General features: G+C 36.9%; 1 protein-coding gene across 1 annotated transcript; it reads right to left on the bottom strand.

Moving 5' to 3' along the window:
- Positions 1-17,238: 17,238 nt before the first annotated feature.
- On the bottom strand, positions 17,239-19,811 carry LOC127118853 (protein DETOXIFICATION 9). Its single transcript, XM_051049095.1, has 7 exons — positions 19,422-19,811; positions 18,746-19,290; positions 18,587-18,673; positions 18,397-18,453; positions 18,061-18,299; positions 17,650-17,855; positions 17,239-17,552 (listed from the first exon to the last, which is right to left on the bottom strand). Exons 1-7 carry the CDS (start codon positions 19,677-19,679, stop codon positions 17,484-17,486), a joined length of 1,461 nt encoding a protein of 486 aa, XP_050905052.1. The 5' UTR covers positions 19,680-19,811; the 3' UTR covers positions 17,239-17,483.
- Between the last annotated feature and the right edge of the window lie 6,812 nt (positions 19,812-26,623).

Raw genomic sequence — 26,623 nt, 5'->3', positions numbered from 1 at the left:
AATATACTTGGATTTAGGTTAAATTAAGATGATATTCGTGATCTACGTCATTTTTTAAAACCATGTCCTCCTTTTTCATTTATGTGATGGTGATGAGGGAACCAGTCCCGCCAGGGTCATCGGAGAAAATGATCGGCACTTTGCTCCGGTGATGTGTTGGATGTGTTCTGAGCCATTGGATCAATTAAAATCGTTTTAATCTTGAACGTTGCTTTTGAATACCGGACGTGTGGCGCGTTGACTCAAGCGTATCATGGAGCGCGCGTTTTCCACCACTTGATCTGCCACCTCAATTAATGAGGGAGATCAAGTGGTCCATGTTTTTCTGATTTAATTGATTTTCATTTTATTCCTTTTATTTTCATTAATTCATATTAAATTTAATATTGATCCAAAAAATATGAGAGTTCCACCAAGTTTTTTTAAAATAAAATCCTCTTTCATTTTCTAAATTAGAATTATTTTTTGGATCATTATTAATATTTTTCATGATTTAATTGATTTTGTGAATATTTTTAATTGTTTAAAAATACTTTTAAGTTTCCTAAAATTCTGAATTTTTTCTCCAAGGTCCTTTGACCTTGTTTGACCTATGATAAATCTCATGGCCATTTCTTTGGTGTTTGATGAGGTTTTAGGAATTTGACAAACCATATTTAATTTAATGCATTATTTTTATTATTTTTAATTGATTAAATGCCAAATAAATTGTGTAGAGCCATTTTAGTTGACTTTGTGAGTTTGACTTGAGTTGTTGGGCCTTGGTCAAGGTTGGTTTGACTTTGTTAGGTTAAGATCATTGGATTTAGGGGATTGGTGGAATGTACATTCCATCTCCCAAAATGAATGAATGATCTTAACTTGATAAAAGTCCTCCTTTGTCCAATTTGTGTTTGATCCATTCCCCCTCCCTCTTCATATCATTCCCATTCTTTATGCATTCATGTCATGGACCTATAATGTCTATATATCCTAAGGCTAGTTGATTGCAAAATCAACATAAGTATGGATGAGATTAGGTCCCCCATTTCGCATATTCTTTTTGTGTGTGGTATGTTTCATGAGCATAGTTCATCATATTATGTCTCTAACATGCATTAACACCAAAGTCCTATTGCTCGACCTCAAATAGTTGTGACTTCTACATAAGTCCAATTACGATTGCTTAACATAGCACTAAATTTATGACACAAAAATACATAGAATTCTAGTTAGTGAGATTGTAAGTCTCCCCTCTTTCATGGTATTGTGTGGAAACTTGGCATTTTTCCTTCCTTTGGAAGATGTATTGGTTCAAGGATCCATGCTTGTGATAAGTGGGTTGAGTGTTCTCCAAAGAATGACTTAAAAAAAAGCAAAGCAAAAGCAATACTAACTTCTAATTCATTAACAACTAACATTTAATTTCAAGTTATTTAATTTTAATGCACTTTAATTTTTAAGCCTTATTCATTTGCCATTATTCATACCATTCAAATTGTTTATGTTAATGTCATTTTTATTTTGTCCACTTGGACCATATTTTATGATTGTGTATATTGTGATTGTTTGTGTGGTCCTTTGACCTTAATGTACATAATAAGAACAAAAATTCTAAAAATATGTTGTGTGAACTGTTAGTTTGATATGAGACTATTGGACTTAGAATTTAGGCAACACTCCCTATGCAAAGGATTTGGCCAATGCCAACTTTCATGAGACCAAATACTTGTGAATTGAAACTTCATCTGATACATCATTGAAGATCCATTTGAGTTCATCTGCAACATGATCATTGTGAAGCTGTTATTGTGAACCTGTGACTTATGCCATCTTGGAAGTCATCTGATACATGGGAAATTTTGAAGAAGATCATGGAGTTGCTAAGCTTGGATGTGGCTATATTTATTTGATGCCTTGCTCTTCAACTTGCTATTTGTGTATTGATTGATGTGTGAGTCTAAAGTCCAAGGGAAATTTGGGTTTCTATATGATATTTTTGTCTATTGAATTGCAGCCCATTGGTCAGATCTTTTCAACTCTCAACTTGTAAATTTATGCTTAGGATTAGTCTCTTCATATCCTTCCCATTTCTTTAATTTCAAAATCTATCCCTCCTTTAAAAATCTTCTTTCCTTGTGTCTGTTTTCTAAACTTTTACCTTATTGCAAACTAGAAACTTTGGTCTTATGCCATTGCATTTTTAAAAATCATTTCTTAATCAAAGTTGTAAATAAATTTAACTATACTTGACTTAAAATTTCAAAAGCCAAAAAGAAGTAACACTCATTCAAACCATTTTAGGCCCTTGTGCCTTTCAAACTTAAATTCTTGTTAAAACCAATGCACTCACTTTGAAATTGATACCACGAACTACGAGGTTTTGATCCCTCATTTCTATGTTGGTACGTAGGCACAAGTACGAAGGTCTTGTAAAACACAAAAATATAATTAATGAATTCTTTTCTCATCCCCTCATTCTATTTATTGCAAATATCATTTGTACAAAAACACATATGCACACAAGAAAGGGCTCCCTAGGAGTACCTAGGACACTTTGAGTGCTAACACCTTCCCTCTATGTAACCAACCCCCTTACCTATAATCTCTGGCATTTTATTAGTATTGATTTGAAAACTTCTTATCTTTTGGGTTTTGTTCGTACTTTTCCCTTTTCCCTTGGAAACAATAAAAGTGCGGTGGCGACTCTGGTTTTATTGACGTCTAGCTTATCCATAGCTTGATGATCATGAATTTACCGCTACAACCTTCACTTCTTTGACTCTCAGTATAGATTCGGTATTTTCCTCTTCAATTACGGCGTTGACTGCTGCACCGCTGTGATTCGGCAAAGGATTTGTCTTTACATTAGGTTTTTCTTTAGAGAAAGTCAAGATGTCTTGATTGATCAAATCTTGGATTTTGTATTTGAGTGCCCGACAATCTTCTGTAGAATGTCTTATGAATCCAGCATGATAAGCGCACGAAGCGTTAAGATCGTGCTTGGCGCAGAATGGAGGAGTGGCCGCGGGTAATTCTCTTGGTACGGTAGCCCCCACATGAATCAGATAGGGTACCAGTTTGGAATACGGCACCTAAATCTTGTCAATTTGGGGTCGGTTACCAAAACTGTTTCTAGTGTTTTGACCTCGGTTTTGTCCTTTATTATCACGATTATATTATTGGTTTGGATTTTTCTGAGCGGGCGTCGATTCTAGATTGCCTTTCTGCGGTTGGTATCGGAATAGAGGTTGCTGATATTGAGTTGCGGCGACGTACGGATATGGGTAATTCGGCATAGGGGCCATCAGAAATTGATATCGGGGGAGAGCCTTCGTCATCACAGTGTTTTTTCCTCCTCCTCCTTTTTAGAGAAGCCCCCTAGACGCCATTTCGCACCAACATTGAGCATATTCCTTGAAGGTTTCATTAGATCTTTGAGACTTATTATGTAATTGAAGCCTTGTCTGAGCCATGTCAAGGTTGTACTTATATTGTTTCAAGAATGCCTCGGAGAGATAACTCCATTACCGGATCTTTGAGTGCTCTAGACCCATGTACCAGTCCAAGGAAGCCCCAGCCAGGATATCTTGGAAGCAATGGATCAAGAGGTTTGTTAGATGCCCAAAAGTGCTTATTTGAGCTATCATATGTGGGCATCTTTCACTCTATTTCCCTGCTAAAATTGTCAAAATCACCTTGGTTTTTGATGAAATGCATTACATTGATAAAATAAGCTTGGTGCCTTTGATTTGTGTGTTATTGTGCAGAAAGAAGGCATGAAATAATTGAAATTGAAGACACAAGAAAGTTGGCAAAGGAACCAAAGCAAACAAGCATTCATCAGCCTGCTCGCTAGGCGAGGGCTATGGCGAAGCACTGGTTCGCTAGGCGAGCGCCAAGCGAAAAGCTCCAGTAAATTGTCAATAAATTCGCCAGGCGAGCTGACAGCGAAGGTGGTAGCGAGTTCGTTCTGTTTTGGTAAAAAGCGCAGCCAGCACTCACTCGCTAGGCGAAGCTCTAGCGAGTCCCCAGCGAGCATTCCAGTAGCAAAACCTCTCAACCTCGCTGGGGCGAAGGTTGAAGCGTGTCCTTCGCTAGGCGAAGGTATGTTCGCTAGGCGAACATGACAGTTCAGCAGACCCTGTTTCTCTGGGCGCAGGTGCCTTATGTACCCATATTAGACCCTCGCTAGGCGAGCCATTCTGCTCGCCTAGCGAGCATGACAGCCCAGCAGAGGTCTATAAGTAGCAAGTGCCACTTTTGAGCACAGAACCTCATTTTTACCAACTTTTTCCACTTTTGTACTTTGAAGAGATATTTTACAACATTGTTCTAGGGGATCTTTTATGCCCTAATTTTCATTTCTCTTCATCTTAGAACCATCTTCTACAAAAAGAAGGTGGATTCCCATCCAACTTCGATTATCCGACTTGGATGTTGATCAACCTTCTTTCCTTACTTGCCGACCAAGCTACCATGAAAATGAGTAGCTAAGTCATCCATTTGTCAAGGTTAGATGTAGGTGATTACTAGCTTTGTGTGTAAATGTAAGGATCCTCATATGTAAACTCTTTAATGGTAAATATATGATGAAAACTTTGTTTCTATTTAAAACTCTTTGTGTTGGTTTATGATCGAGAGATGTTTACCGACTCTTGACCTAGGTTTTCATCCAAACTTGTTTGTTAGCTAGAGATAGTAATGAATGATTTTGTTCACCATAAGGTTGAACCAAAAAGTTGTCATTTTGAGAGATTGTGTTCGAGAGAAACAATGGATCAAAATGGCAAAACTCACAATGTGTGTTCGAGAGAAACATATTGAGAGGACTTTGTGAAATGATTTATCATCTAAAGGAGTTTATAAGATTGTTGACCGAGCAAATACATGCAAAGTGATCATTGAAACCTAACTTTGGCAATATTTCTCATTTATCCAAACCAAAACTTTTACCGCAATTTATTACTTTTTATGCAAGATAACTTGATTAAAACCAAAACCCTATTGTTACATTGAGCTAAGATTAATACAACCATCGAACAGCGGTGATATCTTACAATCCCTGTGGATACGATAACAAAAACCCGACACGAAATATACTTTCAACAAAATGGCGCCGTTGCCGGGGATTGTAAATTGATATTGCGAGCATCGCAATGGTTGTTTAAGTTTTAGCTTGTGAATTTTTGACTTGTGCTTGTAATTTGTTTGGTTTAGTGTGCAGCTTACGTTTTATGCGAGGGCAAACCCCTGTGGACGAACTTCTTTTTGATCTTGAGATCGAGAGAACCGCAAGGAGGCTCAATAGCAAAACGAGACGTAGGAGGCAACAGGCTAGACAACGCCAAGAGCAAGGAGAAAGTTCTTCAACCACAAATCCACCATCATTCATACCAAACATGGAGCCACAACCACCACCACCTATTTCTACTCCATGCATCAATAGTCCAAGGAACACCGCTCAGTTTGCCAACCACACCGGAAGGCAAGCTGAGATGAAAACGGGAACTCTAAATCTATTATATGGAAGTCCATTCACCGGAATGGACCATGAAGACCCATTTGCTTTTCTCACAAAATTTTATGAGATAGCATTGGCTGCCGGAGTGGATCAGGCTCAGGAGCTTCCGTTGTTCAGACGATTATTTCCCCACGCTTTGCTCGGTAAAGCAAAGGATTGGTACCTAGATCAAACACCAGCCGTAATGACAGACTGGAACGTGTTAGAAGAGAAATTCATTGAAAGATTTTTCTCCCATAACCGATTCATGGAATCAAAGACGGCCATCTCGGTGTTTTCTCAAGGAACCAGTGAATCATTAAATGAAGCGTGGGAGAGATTCAAGTCCATGCTGAGGAAATGTAAAGGGCATGGATTTGATGAACTGACTCAAATCCATATCTTCAGAAATGGACTTCAACCAAATTGCAAGACGTTGTTGGATGCCACCTCGGGTGGCTCGTTGATGTCAAAAAGTGCCGAAGAAGCCACAAACATTATCAATCAAATGGCTTTAAATGATCTGCAGAGTCAAAGTCGTGGAAATTCTTTGAAGAAGGCGGGAGTGCTTGAGCTTGGGACGAATGATGCCATCCTTGCCCAAAACAAGCTCATCTCACAACAAGTGGAACTCTTAACGCAACAAATCAAAGAGTTAAGAGAACCGTCAAAAGCTAAACAAATAGCTTGTTGTGAACTTTGTAAAGGTGAACATGACACCGGATTTTGTCCACCTCCCGGTTTTGATGAAGTAAACTACATGGCCAATCAACGGGACTATCAACCGAGACAACAACAACAACAACAACAACAACCTTATCAACCGCACCCTCAAAATCAACAACAACAATTCCAAGGGAACCAAGGGTTCCAACCTAGAAGCAACTATTATCATAACCAAGGTTATGGATGTGGTTCTTCTAGCCGTCAAAACCCTCCCCAAAATCCTTATCAACCTCAACCTCAACAACCGCCGGTCGTAACTTCTAAATTGGAAGAGACATTGACGCAATTCATGCAAATGTCAATGGCTAACCAAAAGAGCAATGACGCGGCCATAAAAAATCTCGAGACTCAAGTTGGGCAACTTGCTAAGCAACTCGCGGAACAACAAACCGGTCCTTCCTTTTCGGCAAACACGCAAACAAATCCTAATGCACATTGTAAGGCGATCATGACGAGAAGTGGGAGGGAGTTGGGTAGTGAGAATGAAAAAAGAGTTGAGAGTGAACAAAGAGAGAAAGAGAAAGAAATTGAGGAGGGAATATTGGAGGAAAATGTTGATGGTGAAGTAGGAGAGTGGAGTGAGGGAGAAGAAGTTGAAAAGAATAAAAATAATGGTGAAGTTGAAAAAGAAAAAGGTGTGGAGATGGGGAAAAATACAAGTGATGAGGTAATAAGGGAGGTAGTGAAAAAGCCTAGATGGAAGAGTGCTAGAATTGCAAAGGGAAAGGAGGTAGTGAGCGCTACTCCTATCCAAAACCTTCCTTATCCTCATGCTCCTTCCAAAAGGGAGAATGAACGGCATTACGCCCGGTTCATGGATATTTTTAAACAGTTGCAAATCAACATTCCGTTTGCCGAAGCCTTGGAACAAATGCCCAAGTATGCCAAATTCATGAAGGACATACTAACCAAAAAGCAGAGGTATACGGAACCGGAGACCATCGTCCTTGATGCGAGTTGTAGTGCCATTATTCAAAGGACGCTTCCTAAGAAAGAGGTTGATCCGGGAAGAGTTACATTGCCGGTTAAAATTGGTGACGTATATGTCGGGAAGGGACTTATTGACTTGGGGTCAAGTATTAATCTTATACCTTTGTCAATTATCAAGAGACTTGGCAACATTGAGATTAAGTCCATCCGAATGACGTTGCAATTGGCGGATAAGTCGACGACCCATCCTCATGGCGTAGCCCAAGATGTTTTGGTGAAGGTCGACAAATTCTTTTTCCTGGTTGATTTTATTGTTATTGATATGGAGGAAGATGATGATGCTCCGCTCATCTTGGGCCGACCATTCATGAAGACCGCGAGAATGATGATAGATGTTGATGACGGTTTAATGAAGGTGAGAGTTCAAAATGAGGAAGTGACATTCGATCTATTCGAGGCAATGAAGCATTCAAAAGATAGAAATGATAGCTTCCGCATCGATGTGATCGAAGACGCTATTATGGAGGTTTCAAAGCATATTCATGAGATATCTCCTATGGAGTTAGCTCTTGACGACTCATTGGAGGTTTTCACTGTTGAAGAAGAGCTAGCTCTTGAGGAATGCTTAAAGGAACTTGATAGTTTAGACGACCTACAACCATGGGAAGTAGAGGAGGAAAACTTGAAAAAGGAGGTTATTGACGAAAAAGCGCCAATTGAATTGAAAGTGCTACCCTCTACTTTGAAATATGTGTTCCTAGATGAGACCGAGGCAAAGCCGGTCATCATAAGCAACCTTTTGACAAACGAAGAAGAAGCCCGTCTAATCGTTGTGCTAAAAACAAATCAAGACGCCATGGGTTGGACTCTTTCCGATCTAAAAGGAATTAGTCCATCCTATTGTATGCACAAGATTTTGATGGAGGAAGATTTTAAGCCGGTGGCTCAACCACAACGCCGCTTAAATCCTACGATGAAGGAGGTTGTAAGAAAGGAAGTGGTGAAGTTATTGGATGCGGGAATGATTTACCCGATCTCGGATAGTCCATGGGTTAGTCCCGTGCACGTGGTTCCGAAGAAGGGTGGAATGACCGTAATCCGAAATGACAAGGACGAATTGATCCCCACTAAAGTTGCAACGGGGTGGAGAATGTGTATAGATTATAGACGGTTAAATACCGCAACTCGAAAGGACCATTTTCCACTCCCATTTATGGATCAAATGCTCGAAAGACTATCGGGCCAACAATACTATTGTTTTTTGGACGGCTACTCCGGGTACAACCAAATTGCGGTTGACCCGGTTGATCATGAGAAGACGGCTTTCACGTGTCCGTTTGGAGTGTTCGCATACCGAAAAATGCCATTTGGGCTGTGCAATGCACCAGCGACCTTCCAACGATGTGTCCAAGCCATTTTTGCCGATCTGATAGAGAAAACAATGGAAGTCTTCATGGATGACTTCTCGGTATTTGGTGGGACGTTTAGTCTATGCTTGGCAAATTTGAAGACGGTGTTGGAAAGATGTGTGAAGACCAATTTGGTGCTTAATTGGGAGAAGTGTCACTTCATGGTGACCGAGGGGATCGTGCTAGGCCACAAAGTCTCTAGAAGGGGGCTTGAAGTGGATAGAGCTAAGGTTGAAGTGATTGAAAAATTACCCCCTCCTGTGAATGTGAAGGGCATCCGTAGCTTTTTGGGGCACGCGGGGTTCTACCGGCGTTTTATCAAGGACTTCTCAAAGGTGGCTAAGCCTTTGAGCAATTTTCTCGCCAAGGACCAGGTATTTCTCTTCACTGAAGATTGTTTGCAAGCTTTTGAGGTTTTAAAAGAAAAATTGGTTACCGCTCCAATAATAGTCGCTCCCGATTGGAATGAAAATTTTGAACTAATGTGTGACGCGAGTGACTATGCTGTTGGAGCGGTACTTGGCCAAAGAAAAGACAAAACTTTTCATGCGATACATTATGCGAGTAAGGTTCTTAACGAGGCTCAAATAAATTATGCCACAACGAAAAAAGAACTACTTGCAATAGTGTATGCGCTAGAAAAGTTTAGGTCTTATCTTATAGGGTCTAAAGTCGTTGTGTACACCGACCACGCGGCGATTAAATATCTGCTAACCAAACCGGATTCGAAGCAAAGGCTCATCCGTTGGATCCTCTTGTTACAAGAATTCGATGTGGAAATCAAAGACAAGAAGGGGTCGGAGAACTTGGTAGCGGATCATTTATCCCGATTAGTGAACGTGGAGGTTACCGCGTCTGAAAAAGAAATCCGGGAAGAATTTCCTGATGAAAAACTGTTTAAGGTTCAAGTTAGGCTGTGCTTTGCAGACTTTGCGAACCACAAGGCTAGTGGTTTTGTGCCTGCCGACCTAACTTCGAACCAAAAAAGGAAGTTCCTTTCGGATGCGAAGTATTATGTTTGGGATGACCCATACTTGTTTAAGTTGGGTAGTGATAACCTATTAAGGAGATGCGTAACTGGTGATGAAGCCCAGAGCATCCTTTGGCATTGTCACAACTCGCCTTATGGAGGACATTATAATGGGGTTAGAACGGCCACTAAAATTCTTCAATCGGGATTTTATTGGCCAACTATTTTCAAAGACGCACATACCCATGCGCAAAGTTGTGACAGTTGCCAAAGAAGCGGTGGGATAGGTAAGAGAGATGAGATGCCTCTCCAAAATATCCAAGAAGGGGAAGTATTTGATTGTTGGGGCATAGATTTTGTAGGACCTTTCCCACCCTCTTATGGGAATGAGTACATGCTTGTCGCTGTCGATTATGTCTCTAAGTGGGTTGAGGCGATTGCCTCACCTCGGGCGGATGCCAAAACGGTGATAAATTTTTTGAAGAAAAACATATTTTCCCGTTTCGGAACCCCCCGAGTGTTGATAAGTGACGGAGGGTCACACTTTTGTAATGCACCTTTGGAAACTATTTTAAAACATTACGGTGTATCGCATAGGGTGACAACTCCGTATCACCCTCAGGCTAACGGGCAAGCTGAGGTCTCTAATCGAGAGATTAAGAGAATCCTCGAAAAAACCGTGTCTAATTCAAAAAAGGAGTGGTCCCAAAAATTGGACGAAGCATTATGGGCCTACCGTACGGCCTTTAAAGCTCCAATTGGCCTAACTCCCTTTCAATTGGTATTTGGTAAAACTTGCCATTTGCCGGTTGAATTGGAGCACAAGGCCTTGTGGGCCCTAAAGTTTTTAAATTTCGAAAATGAGTTGGCCGGTGACAAAAGAAAAGTGCAACTACTTGAGTTGGAGGAGATGCGCAATGCCGCATACCACTCAAGTTGGTTGTACAAGGAAAAGGCAAAAAAGTATCACGACAAGAAGCTCCGTAACAAAGAATTTGTGCCCGGACAATTGGTCCTATTGTTCAACTCCCGGTTGAAATTGTTTCCCGGGAAGTTGAAATCAAAATGGTCCGGGCCATTTCGGGTGAAAGAGGTGAAGGAGTACGGGGCTATTGTCATTGAAGACATAGACAAGAAAGATAGTTGGACAGTGAATGGCCAACGATTGAAAGTGTATCTCGGCGGTCATGTGGATCGCGAGAGTTGTGCAGTTCCGCTTGATGCTCCTCAGTGAGCATCACACCGTCGAGCTTAGCCGACGTTAAACAAGCGCTTGTTGGGAGGCACCCCAACATTGTAAGTATTTACTGTTTTTGTGTTGTGTTGTGTTGGGTTACCTTGTGATAAAACTGTTCTGGATGAACTTGCAAGTGCTGCTTTTGAAAAAAGCACTTGCTGTCATGCTCGCTAGCATCTCACTAGGCGAGGCAGTAGCGAGCAGGTTCGCTAGCTGCTCGCTAGGCGAGGCAGCAGCGAGCGCTGCATGACAGTTTGTATTTAAATCTCAGCAGGGCAACCATTTTGCCCCAAACTCAAAAAAATTTTGTACGGCTCTGTTGAGGAATTTTTGATAAGCTCTTCACACTCTCTCATTTGCATCTCTATCACCAACACTTGCTCTATTCGGTCATTTGCAAACTCTACTCTCTTCACATTTCCGAATCCGTGTAGCTAAGGTTTGCCCTACTACATTTTTCTTATTGTTTGAATTCTAAATTTCCAATATGAATAGCAATTAGGATGAGTGGAGTATGGGAAACTTTAGCTTTGCATGTGGTATTTAGGGTTTTGCAAATTGGGATTTTAGGTTTAGGAATTGGGGATTTTTAGGTTTTGCATGCATATAGGTAATCCCCAATAGCATAGAACGATTATTTACTTGATATATCATTAGGTTCTGATGTTGGAACCAATTGAGTATGGGTTTTGGGGGAGAACCATCTGAACATGCTGAAAAACCCCAAAACCCGTAAGGTTCGCTAGCACTCGCTAGGCGAGCCTGGGGCGAGCGTTCGCTGCCACTTCGCTAGGCGAAGCAGCAGCGAGCATGGCAGTCTTTTAAATTATGCTTTGATGTCTAATCTATTTGTTTGGTGTGTGTTGTTTCCTCTCATATTTTGCAGAATGGAGTCAAGGTCTGGAGCGGGTAAGAAATGAAAGGGAGCAGCTACTTCCAGGACCGTGCCTATTCAATTCGATACCGACAAGTTTGTCGGTCCAAAACAGGCTGCACGGTACATCGCTCTGGAGAAGCAAAAAATACTTCCAGAGAAGCGATTTCTGATCAACCCATAGGGCACTTACAAAAATTTTGCCGGGTTGATTGACGCGAAGAAATGGGATAGGTTGATTAATCCCTTAGAGCATTACGACATAGCGACAGTGCGTGAATTTTATGCTAACGCACTGCTCGATGACGACGAGCCCTTTACTTGGGTATCTAAAGTGGCCGGGCGTCCAATTCCATTTGATCGGGATGCCATCAACCGAATCCTTGGGGAACCGCTCCAGCTGGGAGCTGAAGAGAGAGACCAATACCACATTGACCTAAGGCTTCACCGAGATGTTCCAGCAATTACTGCCGCCCTGCTTTTACCAGGGAAATCTGTTGAGCTGAACCCATCTGGGGTTCCAATGAGGTATCACCGGGAGGACATGACTCCCATGGCTCAACTGATACTGCTCTTGGTTTTAACCAACATCCAGCCTAAATCCCACACCTCTACAGTGCCGATCCCAGTGGCACATTTGGTCCATTCCATCCTCACCAATGTCGAGATCGATGTGGCGAGGATCATCGCAAATGAGCTGAAGTCCGTGGTCGAGAGCGGGCTTAAGTCGGGGGATCGTGTTAATTGTCCCCTAGCTTTCCCGTGTTTGATCATGAGTTTATGCGTTCAGGCAAGGGTGAGACTTCCGTCTCGTGGGCAGGTAAGGATCCCGTCACCTATCGATGATCGGTATGTGGCCAAATATTGTAGAGCTAAGACTACCGGTGGCAGTGCTGCTTCAGGAAGTACCCGGGCTTCTGATGGTCCTGGTACTTCTACTCCTAGACTAGATCCATACGTCCAAGCTGTGTGCAATTACAGTTTGGAATGGATGGCGGCATCCCAGAGAGCTATGATTGATATGCACGACTCTATGCAGCGGTTACAGCTGCAGGGAAGTGGTGCTCATGCTTTGATGACGCGTGAGCAGTTTCTGCTTAACGCCAACTGGCCTGTGGACACGCCAGTGTATAGTGAGGGGGTGGGCGCTGATGCTGATGATGATGATGTTGATGACGAGGCTACCGGTTCTGAGGCCGGTAGCGAGGAGGAGTCCTGAGCCCTTAGTGGGTTAAGTTTTTGTATTTTTTTTTAGTTTTTATGTCATTTCTATTTGTATTTTCGGATTTTGTATCTTGATTTTGGTGTTGTACTATTGGGGTGTTTTGTCCCCCATGAACAAATTTATATTTTCAGTTAATGTTATTTATTTATGTTTTTAATTTTGTGTGTTTAATAAATTTTTGGTTGATTGAGTGGCAAACCCTTCTAGATTGGTTGCTCCTCAAGAAGTACCCAATGAAGGTGCATCCGAGCTTGGATGGCAATGGTAAGAATAAACAAGTGAATGAAGCTAAGGTACATGGTTACCTTCGGCTAGAATTTTAGAATGCATTAGGAACTTTACTCTTTTTGGTAAATTGAATATTGTCTTTTTGCAACATTATTGAATGAATGTTTCATCTAGAACTTAAAACCACAAATTGTGAGGAAACCTCCATTGTACACTTAAATGTTGGATTCTAATAAGTTTTGTTGATTCATGTGATTCATGCTTTGTCTTTTATTATTGTGAAATTGTGGAAGCAATTAGAAATGATCAAGGCACTTGTTTTCTTTTGAGCACAACTACATCCAAAAACAACTTACCTGTGAGCAGAGAGAGTATTTGTTAACCCCTTTGAGCTTAAACAGTTGAATCTCGGCTTGAAATAAAGCGAGATCTCAAAAATCTTTTTTTTACAACCCGGAAAATCTTGATTATTGTTCTTTTGCCGTAAAAAGTTAAGAGCATTCACTTAGGGTAAGGAAGAAATAAGTTGGGGAGAACGAATAAGAATCGGTAAGTACCACAACTCTTGAAAAAGAAAAGAAAAACCGAGCAAGCATAGAAAAATATATGTATAGAAAATATAGAAAAGAAACATTTGTTTTGTATATATGATGTGAAAGAAAAGAACAAAAATAGAAAGAATGAAAATGAATGCTTGCTTGGAAGAAAAATACTGAAAAATAAAAATTGAGTTGTGGAATATGTGTTGTGAAGGCTTCAAATAAGAAACAAATGAAACAAAGTCGAGTAGTGTGAATAATACTGTGAATGTCTCTTTTGCATCGGCACTTTCGTTTCAATGGCCTTAGAAATGACCCTTGTTTGTTAACCTAACCAAGCTTCAACCGAAAAGCCCTTAGTGATCTTTATGCTTCCACAGTACCATTTATAATTGTTAGACATTGTATGAATCTATTTGATTTCTTCATTGTTTGTTAGAGAGTGAGATTAATCCCGCGGTTGCAAACGCGTAAAATCTTCATTCCTTATTCGAAGAGGAGAGATAGGATGATTCATTCAGAATAGTATTGTTGTAGATAGATAAATATTTTGCATTGCTATTTAAGTTTTAGTTCTTGTGTATTATTTTATTCGAACCGTTGGAAACTTGTATATGCGGATTTCGCTTGTGTTTGAGCCGTTTATCCAACTTCGGAGAAACCTTTTTCTTAAAGAAAATCCTCTTGTCCTTCAAGAGGCATACTTTGCTTGAGGACAAGCAAGAATCTAGTTGGGGAGAGTTGTTAGATGCCCAAAAGTGCTTATTTGAGCTATCATATGTGGGCATCTTTCACTCTATTTCCCTGCTAAAATTGTCAAAATCACCTTGGTTTTTGATGAAATGCATTACATTGATAAAATAAGCTTGGTGCCTTTGATTTGTGTGTTATTGTGCAGAAAGAAGGCATGAAATAATTGAAATTGAAGACACAAGAAAGTTGGCAAAGGAACCAAAGCAAACAAGCATTCATCAGCCTGCTCGCTAGGCGAGGGCTGTGGCGAAGCACTGGTTCGCTAGGCGAGCGCCAAGCGAAAAGCTCCAGTAAATTGTCAATAAATTCGCCAGGCGAGCTGACAGCGAAGGTGGTAGCGAGTTCGTTCTGTTTTGGTGAAAAGCGCAGCCAGCACTCACTCGCTAGGCGAAGCTCTAGCGAGTCCCCAGCGAGCATTCCAGTAGCAAAACCTCTCAACCTCGCTGGGGCGAAGGTTGAAGCGTGTCCTTCGCTAGGCGAAGGTATGTTCGCTAGGCGAACATGACAGTTCAGCAGACCCTGTTTCTCTGGGCGCAGGTGCCTTATGTACCCATATTAGACCCTCGCTAGGCGAGCTATTCTGCTCGCCTAGCGAGCATGACAGCCCAGCAGAGGTCTATAAGTAGCAGGTGCCACTTTTGAGCACAGAACCTCATTTTTACCAACTTTTTCCACTTTTGTACTTTGAAGAGATATTTTACAGCATTGTTCTAGGGGATCTTTTATGCCCTAATTTTCATTTCTCTTCATCTTAGAACCATCTTCTACAAAAAGAAGGTGGATTCCCATCCAACTTCGATTATCCGACTTGGATGTTGATCAACCTTCTTTCCTTACTTGCCGACCAAGCTACCATGAAAATGAGTAGCTAAGTCATCCATTTGTCAAGGTTAGATGTAGGTGATTACTAGCTTTGTGTGTAAATGTAAGGATCCTCATATGTAAACTCTTTAATGATAAATATATGATGAAAACTTTGTTTCTATTTAAAACTCTTTGTGTTGGTTTATGATCGAGAGATGTTTACCGACTCTTGACCTAGGTTTTCATCCAAACTTGTTTGTTAGCTAGAGATAGTAATGAATGATTTTGTTCACCATAAGGTTGAACCAAAAAGTTGTCATTTTGATAGATTGTGTTCGAGAGAAACAATGGATCAAAATGGCAAAACTCACAATGTGTGTTCGAGAGAAACATATTGAGAGGACTTTGTGAAATGATTTATCATCTAAAGGAGTTTATAAGATTGTTGACCGAGCAAATACATGCAAAGTGATCATTGAAACCTAACTTTGGCAATATTTCTCATTTATCCAAACCAAAACTTTTACCGCAATTTATTACTTTTTATGCAAGATAACTTGATTAAAACCAAAACCCTATTGTTACATTGAGCTAAGATTAATACAACCATCGAACGGCGGTGATATCTTACAATCCCTGTGGATACGATAACAAAAACCCGACACGAAATATACTTTCAACAAGGTTGTCATTATCAATGTGTGAGACCATTTTCCTGCAGTACATGGTGAGGTGACTACGGGGACAACCGAGGCTCTTGTACTTTGGAAGGTCAGACACCTTGAATTTTTGAGGTAATACCACGTTCGGGACCAAGCAGAGGTCTCGAGCATCTATACCGAAGGAGGAGAAGCCCTCAATGGCCCTTATTCTATCATCCAAGAGCTGGTAATCCGCAGGTATGGCCAGATCAACATCGGGAGGAGTGACCTGACTGGCCGGTCGGGAAGCTTCTGGAGCAATCGGTGCAGGCATATTCGGGGTGAACCACATCTGAGGTGGGTAAGAGAAACCGAGTGGCACAGTTTGAGCAACATGAGTTATCTGAGGGTATTGCGCTCCATCCTGAGCATTGGGGGCCTGAGGTGCCCCTGTCTGCACGTGTTGGATTGTAGTTCTGGGGTGCAAGGAGTAGTATATCACTTGCTGGGAAATCAACAATTTGAGATCAAATCAGGATAGTATCTTGGATCCAGGAGGAGGACAGACTCTCAATCGGAGAGCAAAGTGGTGTTTACCAATACGTGGACTAGCAGGCCGCCACTATAAGGTAAAACCAAAAAGAAAGACTGAATTAAGTGTTTGGGGTTGTTTGCCCAAACAACTCTCGATCGATGAGGTGGACTGTTGTTAAATCGTCCTAAAAGGATAAACAAGGAGTCCAAGGAAAAGTATGATTGATCTCAAAAAGATGGTATGATTGAATGAATGGAGAATGATTGATTAATAAATAGGGTAGCTCGCGAAGAATCTGAATTCTCCTGCCTATGTATCCTTATAGTACAATAAGGAAATCAGAGCTTTCGTAGTTCAGCCTACTAGGACAGAAAAGAAATTGATTGGAGGCAAGAAGAAATGGATGATTGAAATTGAAGTGATTTGAATGGAATTGAGGGACTTGATAGTTAGTGGATGAGGACCATATTAACTTTTAAGTGGAGGGAGAAGAGTCTTTGTAATTGTTTCTTGTATTGATGATGTTAGAATTATAACTTTTTTTATTCTGTTTTAATTGATAGTAAAAAAAAATCGTTAGAAAATGATAAAAAAGTAGAGAAAGAAATAAAGTCTCAAAGAGTCCTAAAATTAAATACTGTTTCGTGATCCTATTTATATACTATTATTTAAATATATTGGTTATTTAATAAATTTTAAAATTAAATTTTTATTAAATACTTTTTATGATAGGAATTATGTCCTGTCTTTGAACAGAAACATTCTCTTTTATATTAAACTTTGCTAGCCTGTTCAATGATTTGTTTTATCATAATATCAATTCTACCATTTTTTTATAGAAACAATTATATCATTATTTGATGGTATTGTGAAGAAACAAACACATTTAGACATAAGAAATAATAGGAATTAATTTATGTTATCATAAGTGATTGGCCCATGACAAATCCTGCAAAACATATTCTTAACTTAAAGTATGTGGGATGGGATCAGATTTATGATACCAATGGAGTACAAACATCACATGTACATAGTTGTTGTTTAGTACTATATGTTTATACAATTAAATCTCTTCATTCCCCACAAAAAACAAGAACTTGAACACTATGAAACAAACAAACATGCCTCCTTCACATGTCACAGTTACTATTACTACTTTTTATTGACTGATCAATCATCCTCTCCCTTGCTTTTCTTGCCTGCATTTCAATGACCTCAAAAGTCAAAAATGGTTGTAAAAAAACAAATGTGGATGTAATGTATTTGTATTTGTATTTGTATAAGATAAAAACAAACCTCTTTTTGCCAATCAGTTAAGGCTGTTACAATAGCTAATATAATCACATTTAGAACAGATCCTGATAAAGTTCCCATCCATAAACCCTTAGCATTTAGTTTTAGATGAAAACCTAATAACAAACCCAAAGGAATTCCAACTATATAGTATGCTCCAAGGTTCACATAAGCTCCCATTTCCTGAAATCCACCTCCTCTTGCAATCCCTATAATAATATTTGACACATTACTAATTCATAGATTAGCGTGATCAGAGTCATATCAATTTTTAGAAGAAGACTCTGTGTAGATTAAAGCCACAGTATAACTATGACCAAAATAAACACACATCCTATTTAACTATAATTTAAATCGTGACAAATTTTGAGTGATAATTATTAGTAAGCAAGAAGTAGTAAGTATTTGACTAACCTGAAAGTGCGCCGATTAAACTATCGGCGCTAACAGAAACACAGAGAAGTGGAACCATTTTCGCTATATAATTCACAACTTGTTCATCATTGCTATAAGCATATCCTAAAATATTTCGAAAACATAGGAAGAAGGTGCTGACAATAATTGCTTCTGCAATTCCAATAATAACAACAACTCGAACAGCTCCCTTAGCTGTCTTTGGATTCCCTGCTCCTAATTCGTTCGAAACACGAGTACTGCAAAACAAACAAACAAACATTATCATCACATGGAGAGATCAACACAGAAAATCTTGCATTATCATCCCATATTTGGACAGAACAGAACACAAACCTTGCAGAAGCTCCAACGGCGTATGGAATGAAGTAATGCAATGTCGTCGTGTTCAGGCTGCATAAAGATCGCAATCAAAAAATGTTATTGGGTCTAACACAGCCCTTCAAAATAGGATGAAGATTACCCCTATTTATAACCACATGTTCACACCACGTATTAGCTGATACGAGACTCTTAAGGTACTCACCAGACAGAAAGAACTGAGGTTTCAAGTTGAGGATTAGGTAAAAGTCCAGCAAGTAATGTAAGAATCTCAAAGGACCACCATTCAAAGCTACATGAAAATCAAAATTAGTAGAACAAAATCAAGTGAAAAATGAAACGAAGCAGCATATAGTGAATTTACCAAAACATGAGTCCAGAAGGAATAGCATATTTGAAGAACTCTGGTAGATTAAGCAAAGCATGAGTAGAGAACACAATCTTGGTTTTTTGACACGACGGAGAGTACTTAATATAAATCCAAAGCAAAATCACATTCAACCAATAAGAAACTCCAATTGCCAAAGCAGCTCCAATGTGTCCCAATCCAAATTTAAAAACAAGAATCCAACAAATAGGAATGTGCAAAACTAGAGCTGTAAGTGAGCTAAAAAGCATGGGAAAGATCATACTCTGAGTCTGGAAATATCGAATCAATGCTTGAAGAAGCGCGTAACCGAATAGACCTGGAATTAGGTATATGCAATACTCACGAGCAACATGAGAAATATCAGGGTCTTGACTAAACATCAATAGGATTTTATCGGTGAATATCCATACAAGTGATATAGGTAAACAAACTACAAGTAGTGTTAAGATTGCACAGCATGTGTAGTTTCCTAGTTTTCCATATTCTTCTGCACCATAGGTTTGGCCACATAGTGTTTCCAATGCACCAGCCATTCCTAACTGCAAACAACATCATACTACTCACTTCATCTATACTCTATCGCAATCGAAATTATCTAATTTGTATATAGACCAGATACATTGGTTATTCAATAAACACAGAAGAAGAGATAAGAGTTAAGAGAACATACAAGGACACTGAAGCCAGTGACTTCAGCAAAAGACATGGCAATGGAAACACCCGAGAATGAAACAAGAATCCCAAGATGTCCAACCATCATAAGAGAAACCACTTGAAGAAGATACTGTGACACAGTGACAGCTACCATTGGAGCTGCCATGAAACTGACCCTCTTGAGTTCTTGAACAAATGTGCTCTCTATCTCATTATCATTCACTAGCAGTGGTGTTGTGACCTCCTTATCCATCTCTCTAGAGCAATTTTCCATTGTTGATTGTGATCAGAAAAGTATATCTATGTATTTATATATAGATAGAAGAATAGAAAGAAATATTTGTTTCTTCTTCGTTCTAATTATTAAAATAATAGTGACATTGTAAAGTTGAAGGTAGTGAGTTGTTAATCACATACAGTGTTGTTGAAAAAGGAGGTTTTCATTTCTATTTTAAATATTGCAGTCAATTATGGAATGTTTTTTAATTTTATATTACTACTTTATTAACATCCACGAGGTGTATCATAAAATTGCATTATATAGATATAGAAAAGATTAATTGATACACCTCATGAACAAACGATCCACCGCAACCTAAAGTTTTCTTTTTTATATTCGAACAACAACAAAACTTGTTCGGTAATCGTAATTATATTGTTTCTAAAGTAACTAATCAGTAACAAATTCGTGCTTGGTACGCGCTGTTTGTTAACCAATTTTAAAAATATATAAAAAAGGAACAAATTCTGATGACAATGAAAATTAATTGCATATATAAGTTTTGTTTATAAAAATATTCATATCAATGATAAACTTTTTTTTTTTAAATATATACAAACGTTATAAAAATATTTGTATCAATTGTCATTTTTTTCTTGTATATATAAATATTTTTATTAATAATATATTTTTTTCTGTTATAAAAATATTTATATTAATAATATAATTTTTTCCATTTATAAATTTTTTTATATCAATAATAAAGATTGTTTTATTTATTAAAATGCTTATATTAATACACTTTTTTCATATATAAAAAATATTTATATCAATAATATATTTTTTCTCATTTATAAAAATATTTATATCAATATATTTTTTCATTTATAAAAACATTTGTATCATAATACATTTCCTCATTTATAAGTATACTAAAATTGATTTAATAAGTATACTAAAATTGTTGATCATTTATAAGAATATTTTAAATTGATTTAATAAGTATACTAAAATTGTTATGTTCAACTATTTTCATTAAAAAAAGAGCACGGTCTTGTCATAGGCATAGCTTCAGTATAGTAGAACATAGCAGATACTAATAGCAAGTACTCATGTACACATGTAATTCAATTTAAGTTTTCAAATTCCCCTTTGCTTTGCTTAGAGAGACCAGAGAAATTCACTATTTTTCATCTCTCTTTAAAGAAAACCATTATTTTGGCTTAAATATAAAAATTGATTCACATCAAACAACTTTAACTATCATTAAATAAAATTAAATATTTTTTATTTTTGTTGAATTTTTTTAAATACAAATGATCAATACTTTTTTGAATAGAATAATATAAAAATTAAAAGTAATGTTTAATAGGATATGAACAATAATTATGTGTTGTTTTATCATGTCTACTTATCATAAAACTTATATATATATATATATATATATATATATATATATATATATATATATATATATATATATATATATATATATATAATATATATATATATATATATATATTATATATATATATATATATATATATATATAATCGGTCCAATCATATCCAAGATCCGTTTTAATTTTAAAAATAGATTCAAATTTGTTTAAAAATACAATAATAATAATTAAAAAAATATAAAAATATAACCGTGTATTAATTAAAAATAAATTTAATTATAATTATTTTAAATTTTGATTCATCTTAATTTTTATATGTATTAAATTTTTATCATAATATTTTTTTAATTATTTAATTTTTCTAATAACATTTTATTTATTTTTATTAAAATTTATTTAAAAAATAATATTTTTTTTTAATTTTTGGGGCCTTCTAAAATGTGAGACCATGTGTTACAGCACATGCACAATGCACAGGATTCAATATATATATATATATATATATATATATATATATATATATATATATATATATATATAAACAACTAAAATAAATCAAATCTCTTTTCAAACTTTTATCATGTCTACTAATGATAAAACTTATATATAAATATATATATATATATAATATATATATATATATATATATATATATATATATATATATATATATATATATATATATATATATATATATATATATATATATATATATATATATATATATATATATATATATATATATATAAACAACTAAGATAATTCAAAGATCAACTTTTAAATTAATTTTTTTCTTTTAAATACGTTTCTATCAATACATATTTTAAAATTAATTTTTAATAACAAACCATATCATATAGTTTTAGAAGTACTACATATAAATAGAATTATTTTTTATACTAAATTATCATTTAAAAATAACTAATACAAAAAACTTATTAAGAAAATCAAATACAAAATTTAACCTGAACATAAAAAATAAAAAAATAAAAAAATAAAAACAGTACCATTTAATTAAATTTCAACTAAATGCAATTCAAATCATTCATTTGAACAGAGGTTTTTGAATTTGAAACAAATGATGATAATAAAAATATTGAATAAAAACATACAAAATAATTTTTTAATATCAATTTATAATTTTGGTTTCATTCTCTTTTCCTTTTTGTTTTGAGCTTCCATTTAAAGGTGGAAAAAAACTTTGTTAGAAATTATATAATAAACATGCAAAGAACAACATTTTTATAAAATAATAGCAAAAATAAATCTCAATATTGTTGTAGCTCAAAAAGAAAAAGTCTAACGATAAAAATTTATAAAAAAAACTCAAATTTATAGATCAATAATCACCTTAAGAAACTAAACACAAGTAATTCTTTGAAGTTTTAAAAATAAATAGAAAAAATAGAGATGTACTTACACGTTAGTATTAGCAGTGAAGTGAATTCAATATTTAGTGGAAAAAAATAAAAACATCTTGTATCCATGTAATTAAGTGAGAAAAAAATAAAAACCACAACATTCTTATAATTGGATCATGATCAAACATGCACTAAATAGATAGATATTTATTTCACCGAAAAGAAGAATACTAAGAAAAGCGGTTTGAGAAAGCAGAAGAAAAAAAGATGTATATAAGAAGAACAATCGAGGAAAAAGAAGAAGAATGAAAAAAAAAAAGATTTCTTATCTTAAGAAAAGTCAAATTTCTTGTTTAGAATTTGAAAAAAAAAGTTGATGGAATGGTTATGTTGTAGTGTATTTTGTTGAAAGGAAAAATGTGATATAGATGGAGACAAATATAAAGTGCATTGGTTAAAACAATTCTAACTATATAATTCAAGAATCAATTACAATAATAATGTATTTTATTTGTATAATTTATGTTAGAAGTAATTCATATTCAGAAATATTGTTCTGATTCAGAAGCAGAAGTTTTTGAGATTTTTGTTTCAGAAGTATGTTTTACCTTTTTGGTTTCTAGTTTAGGTGCCTGAAGGAGAAGAGCGATCCAAAACGCATCGAAATTTAAAATTTTCTCCTTTAGTGATCCTTACGAATGGGCATGATCAGTGATAGAATCGTTACCTCTTGTGGCGATTGAAACCTTTGATGCGGATCTACGGAGCGATCACGGACGTTGAATGGTGACAACGCCTCTACTCAATCCACATGAACGGATTTCTTCAATCTCAGTGATAGCTGCTACGAATGAAGGCTTTGAGTGAGAGAGAGAAAAACGAAATTGCAACGGTACAAATGCTTTTGCACAAGGGTTCTATTTATAGAACCACTTGTGTGGGCTACAAACTAAAAAGCTCACTTAAGTGTATGTGGCTCATATCTTATAATATGCCAAAATCACTTAAGTGTGTGGTACCTTACCATATTTCGTATTCTACTTAAGTACATCGTACCTTACGATGTTCTACAATTCACTTAAGTGCACCGTACCTTACGATGTTCCTTAGTTACTTTATCTCTCATCAATTCATCCTTTTGTGTGTGATCCTGTAGGTTTTCGCGACATTAGCAATTATATTAAATAACGTATTTAACATAATAAACAGTGAGCGGTATCTAGCAACACATCACTGTTATCCAAGACACGAAAATGTCATGTGATAATACTTGTGTGTATAATTACCCTTTTGCCCTTATATCTATATTGAACACAAGACACAGACCGTGTCATCCTTGTCCAGTTCAATATTGGGTCCGTAGACATTTATCCTGTTACGCAGGATGGGCAAATTCCATCTAGGTCACTCATGTCCCTTAGCATGCTTCGTGGAGTACCCATCAACTGTCTTTATGGTCATCTAGTTACGGACAATGTTTGATCAGCAATAAGGCACTCGACTCTACATACATAGTGGTTTCAGGTCAAAGGATGGTATACACCATTATCACCATGAGAATAACTTATGACACTTAGCATAACATTCTATATAGTCTTCTCATAGTGGGTCAATCCAGTATAAATATTACTCTCAATATTCATACTTATGTTTAAGACTTGATAACTCCTAATCCGTTATCCATGACATGTGATCATCAGTCTATATACATAATAGTCTTAATGCTTTAATGTTATCCCACTTCACAACAAAGCTCGATTACGGATACTTTAAGAATAATGTTCTTATGTTTAATGGGATCTCATGATTAAGTCACACTTGATACATTAAACGGACTAGCTATTCTAGGGACTTTATTAAACAAACATAATAAAGAAAAAGCCTTTTATTATTAATAAATAATTCGATACAAGTACCAAAAGTATTGACCTCTAGGGCTTACACCAACAGTGCATACGTGGCAATTTAGTTTGTGTATTTAAACAAGTTTGTAACTAGGTTTTTCATAACGTGAATAGAGTTTCTCTCTCCTTCAAAGTTTGTTATAACTGTTTTTCTCTCTCTTCTTCCATTTTCATCTTCATCTTCTTCATCTTGTGCTCCAACAATTGGTATCTAGAGCTCCGGTTAAATTCAGAGGGAAACACGACTGTACGGTGAGGCGTGTGTGATTGATTTCGTTTATTGAATTCACGATTGGAATCGTAACGAAATCGCATTTCTTGATTTTGCGGGATTGGGAAACACGAGTGTTTGGTGAGATCTATGTGAGTTTAAGTGCATAAAATTGAAGATGAATGGCGGAAAAAATAGCTTGAATACAAAGCTTCCAGCGTTTGATGAAAATAATTGGAATCGATGGTCAATTCAGATGTGTGTGTTGTTTGGTGCTCAAGACGTTATTGATCTCGTCAATGACAGTTATGTTCTGGTTACGGCGGATACAACGAGAGCACAGAGAAATGCGTAAACAGAAACGAGAAAGAAAGATCATAAGACGTTGTTCTACATCCATCAGTGTGTGGATGCAAGCATGTTTGAGAAAATCGTTGATTCGACAACAACGACGGCTGCGTGGGACACATTGGTATGATGCTACAACGGTGATGCATCAACGAAGAAGGTGAAGCTTCAGTCTCCACGTAAGCACTATGAGAATCTCAACATGAAGCACAATGAAAAGATACCAGATTACATCTCTAGAGTGATTATAATCACCAATGACATGAAATCTTGTGAAGAAACTTTATCATAATAAGTAATGATTGAGAAGGTACTGAGATCTCTTACTCCTCAATTTGATTACATTGTTGTATCAATTGAACATTCTAAAGACTTCAGCACCATGAGGATTGAAGAGATGCATAGCATTCTAGAGGCACAAGAGTTGTGCCTGATTGAGAGAACCTCTAAAAGAGAGGGAGAGCATGCTCTGAAGGCGTCTTCTGGGAAAAAGAGTCAGAAGTAGTCTTGATAGGAAGCCAAGAAGAGACATGGTGGTGGTTTTTAGAAGTCATAAACCTCCAATTCATATGAGAAGAAACATCATAGGGGAAATGAGAAGTTTGACAAGAAGAATGTGCAATGCTACTGTTGTAAGAAGTTTGGCCACTTTGCTGCTGATTGTTGGTCAAATAAGGAAAGGAAATCAGAAGAAGCAAACATAGCCAGGGGAGACTCTGATGATGGACATGTGTTATTGATGGCTTATGAATCTGATGGTGCGTATTTGGTAGACTAGTGGTATATGGACACTGGCTGCTCAAATCACCTAACTGGAAACATACAATGGTTGGTTGATTTTGACTCTAGAAAGAGAACAAAGATCAAATATGCTGATGATAAATACCTTAACGCTGAAGGTATGATAAATGTCAAAGTCAAGGTGAAGAAGGGTAAAACTGTTCTAATCAGAGATGTTTGGTATGTTCCTAGCATGAAGAGTAATCTGATGAGTGTAGGTCAGCTCATTGAGAAAGGTTTCTCAGTTACTATGAAAAATAATCTCTTAAAATTGTATGATTCTGATCAAAATCTAAGTATACAATTTGCGTAAGGAAGTAACATAACATTCAAGGTGAATATGGAGACAACTGAAACTAAATGCCTTAAGGCAGAAGACGCTGAAGGTGATAGTGAGTTGTGGCACAAGAGATTGAGGCATCTTAATTTCAGAAGCTTAGGGCATCTAAATTCTAAGAAGTCGATATATGGCCTTCCCGAGATTGTGAATCCTGAGAAGTCATGTGAGATAGGCATGAAAGGTAAGCAACCTAGATTTCCAGTTGCATCAGAAGTAGCATTAAGAGCAAAGCATGCTTTGAGAGTAGTACATTATGATATTTGTGGATCATTTGAAGTACCTTCACTTGGAGGAAACAAATACTTTGTTTCATTTATGGATAAATTCACAAGAATGACATGGATAGCACTCATCAAGTTTAAGCATGAGGTGTTTGTTGGATTTCAGAAGTTCAAGGTGAAAGCTGAAAAATGAGTGGTCAAAAGCTGAAAGTTCTCATAACTGATGATGGAGGTGAGTATAACTCTACAAAGTTCAGAAAGTTATGTGAGGAGAATGGAACTGAGCATGAGGTGACTGCTTCATACACTCCTCAACATAATGGTCTTGCTGAAAGAAGAAACAGAACTTTGCTTGATATGACAAGGACCGTGTTGAATGAGAAGAAGCTCTCTAACACCTTATGGAGAGAAGTTATTTCCACTTTAGCGTA

Source organism: Lathyrus oleraceus, chromosome 1, assembly GCF_024323335.1.
Source record: "Lathyrus oleraceus cultivar Zhongwan6 chromosome 1, CAAS_Psat_ZW6_1.0, whole genome shotgun sequence".
NCBI lineage: Eukaryota > Viridiplantae > Streptophyta > Magnoliopsida > Fabales > Fabaceae > Lathyrus > Lathyrus oleraceus.
Note: the sequence above shows the minus strand (reverse complement) of the source record. Positions and strands in the feature narration are given on the sequence as shown.

Excerpts from the sequence above, each read along its gene's own strand:
- LOC127118853 (XM_051049095.1), bottom strand. The coding sequence starts at position 19,679 with ATGGAAAATTGCTCTAGAGAGATGGATAAGGAGGTCACAACACCACTG. Across the intron at positions 18,674-18,745 it reads CCTTCTGGACTCATGTTTTG|CTTTGAATGGTGGTCCTTTG; the intron begins GTAAATTCACTA and ends ATTTTCATGTAG. Across the intron at positions 18,454-18,586 it reads ACCTCAGTTCTTTCTGTCTG|CCTGAACACGACGACATTGC; the intron begins GTGAGTACCTTA and ends ATCTTTATGCAG.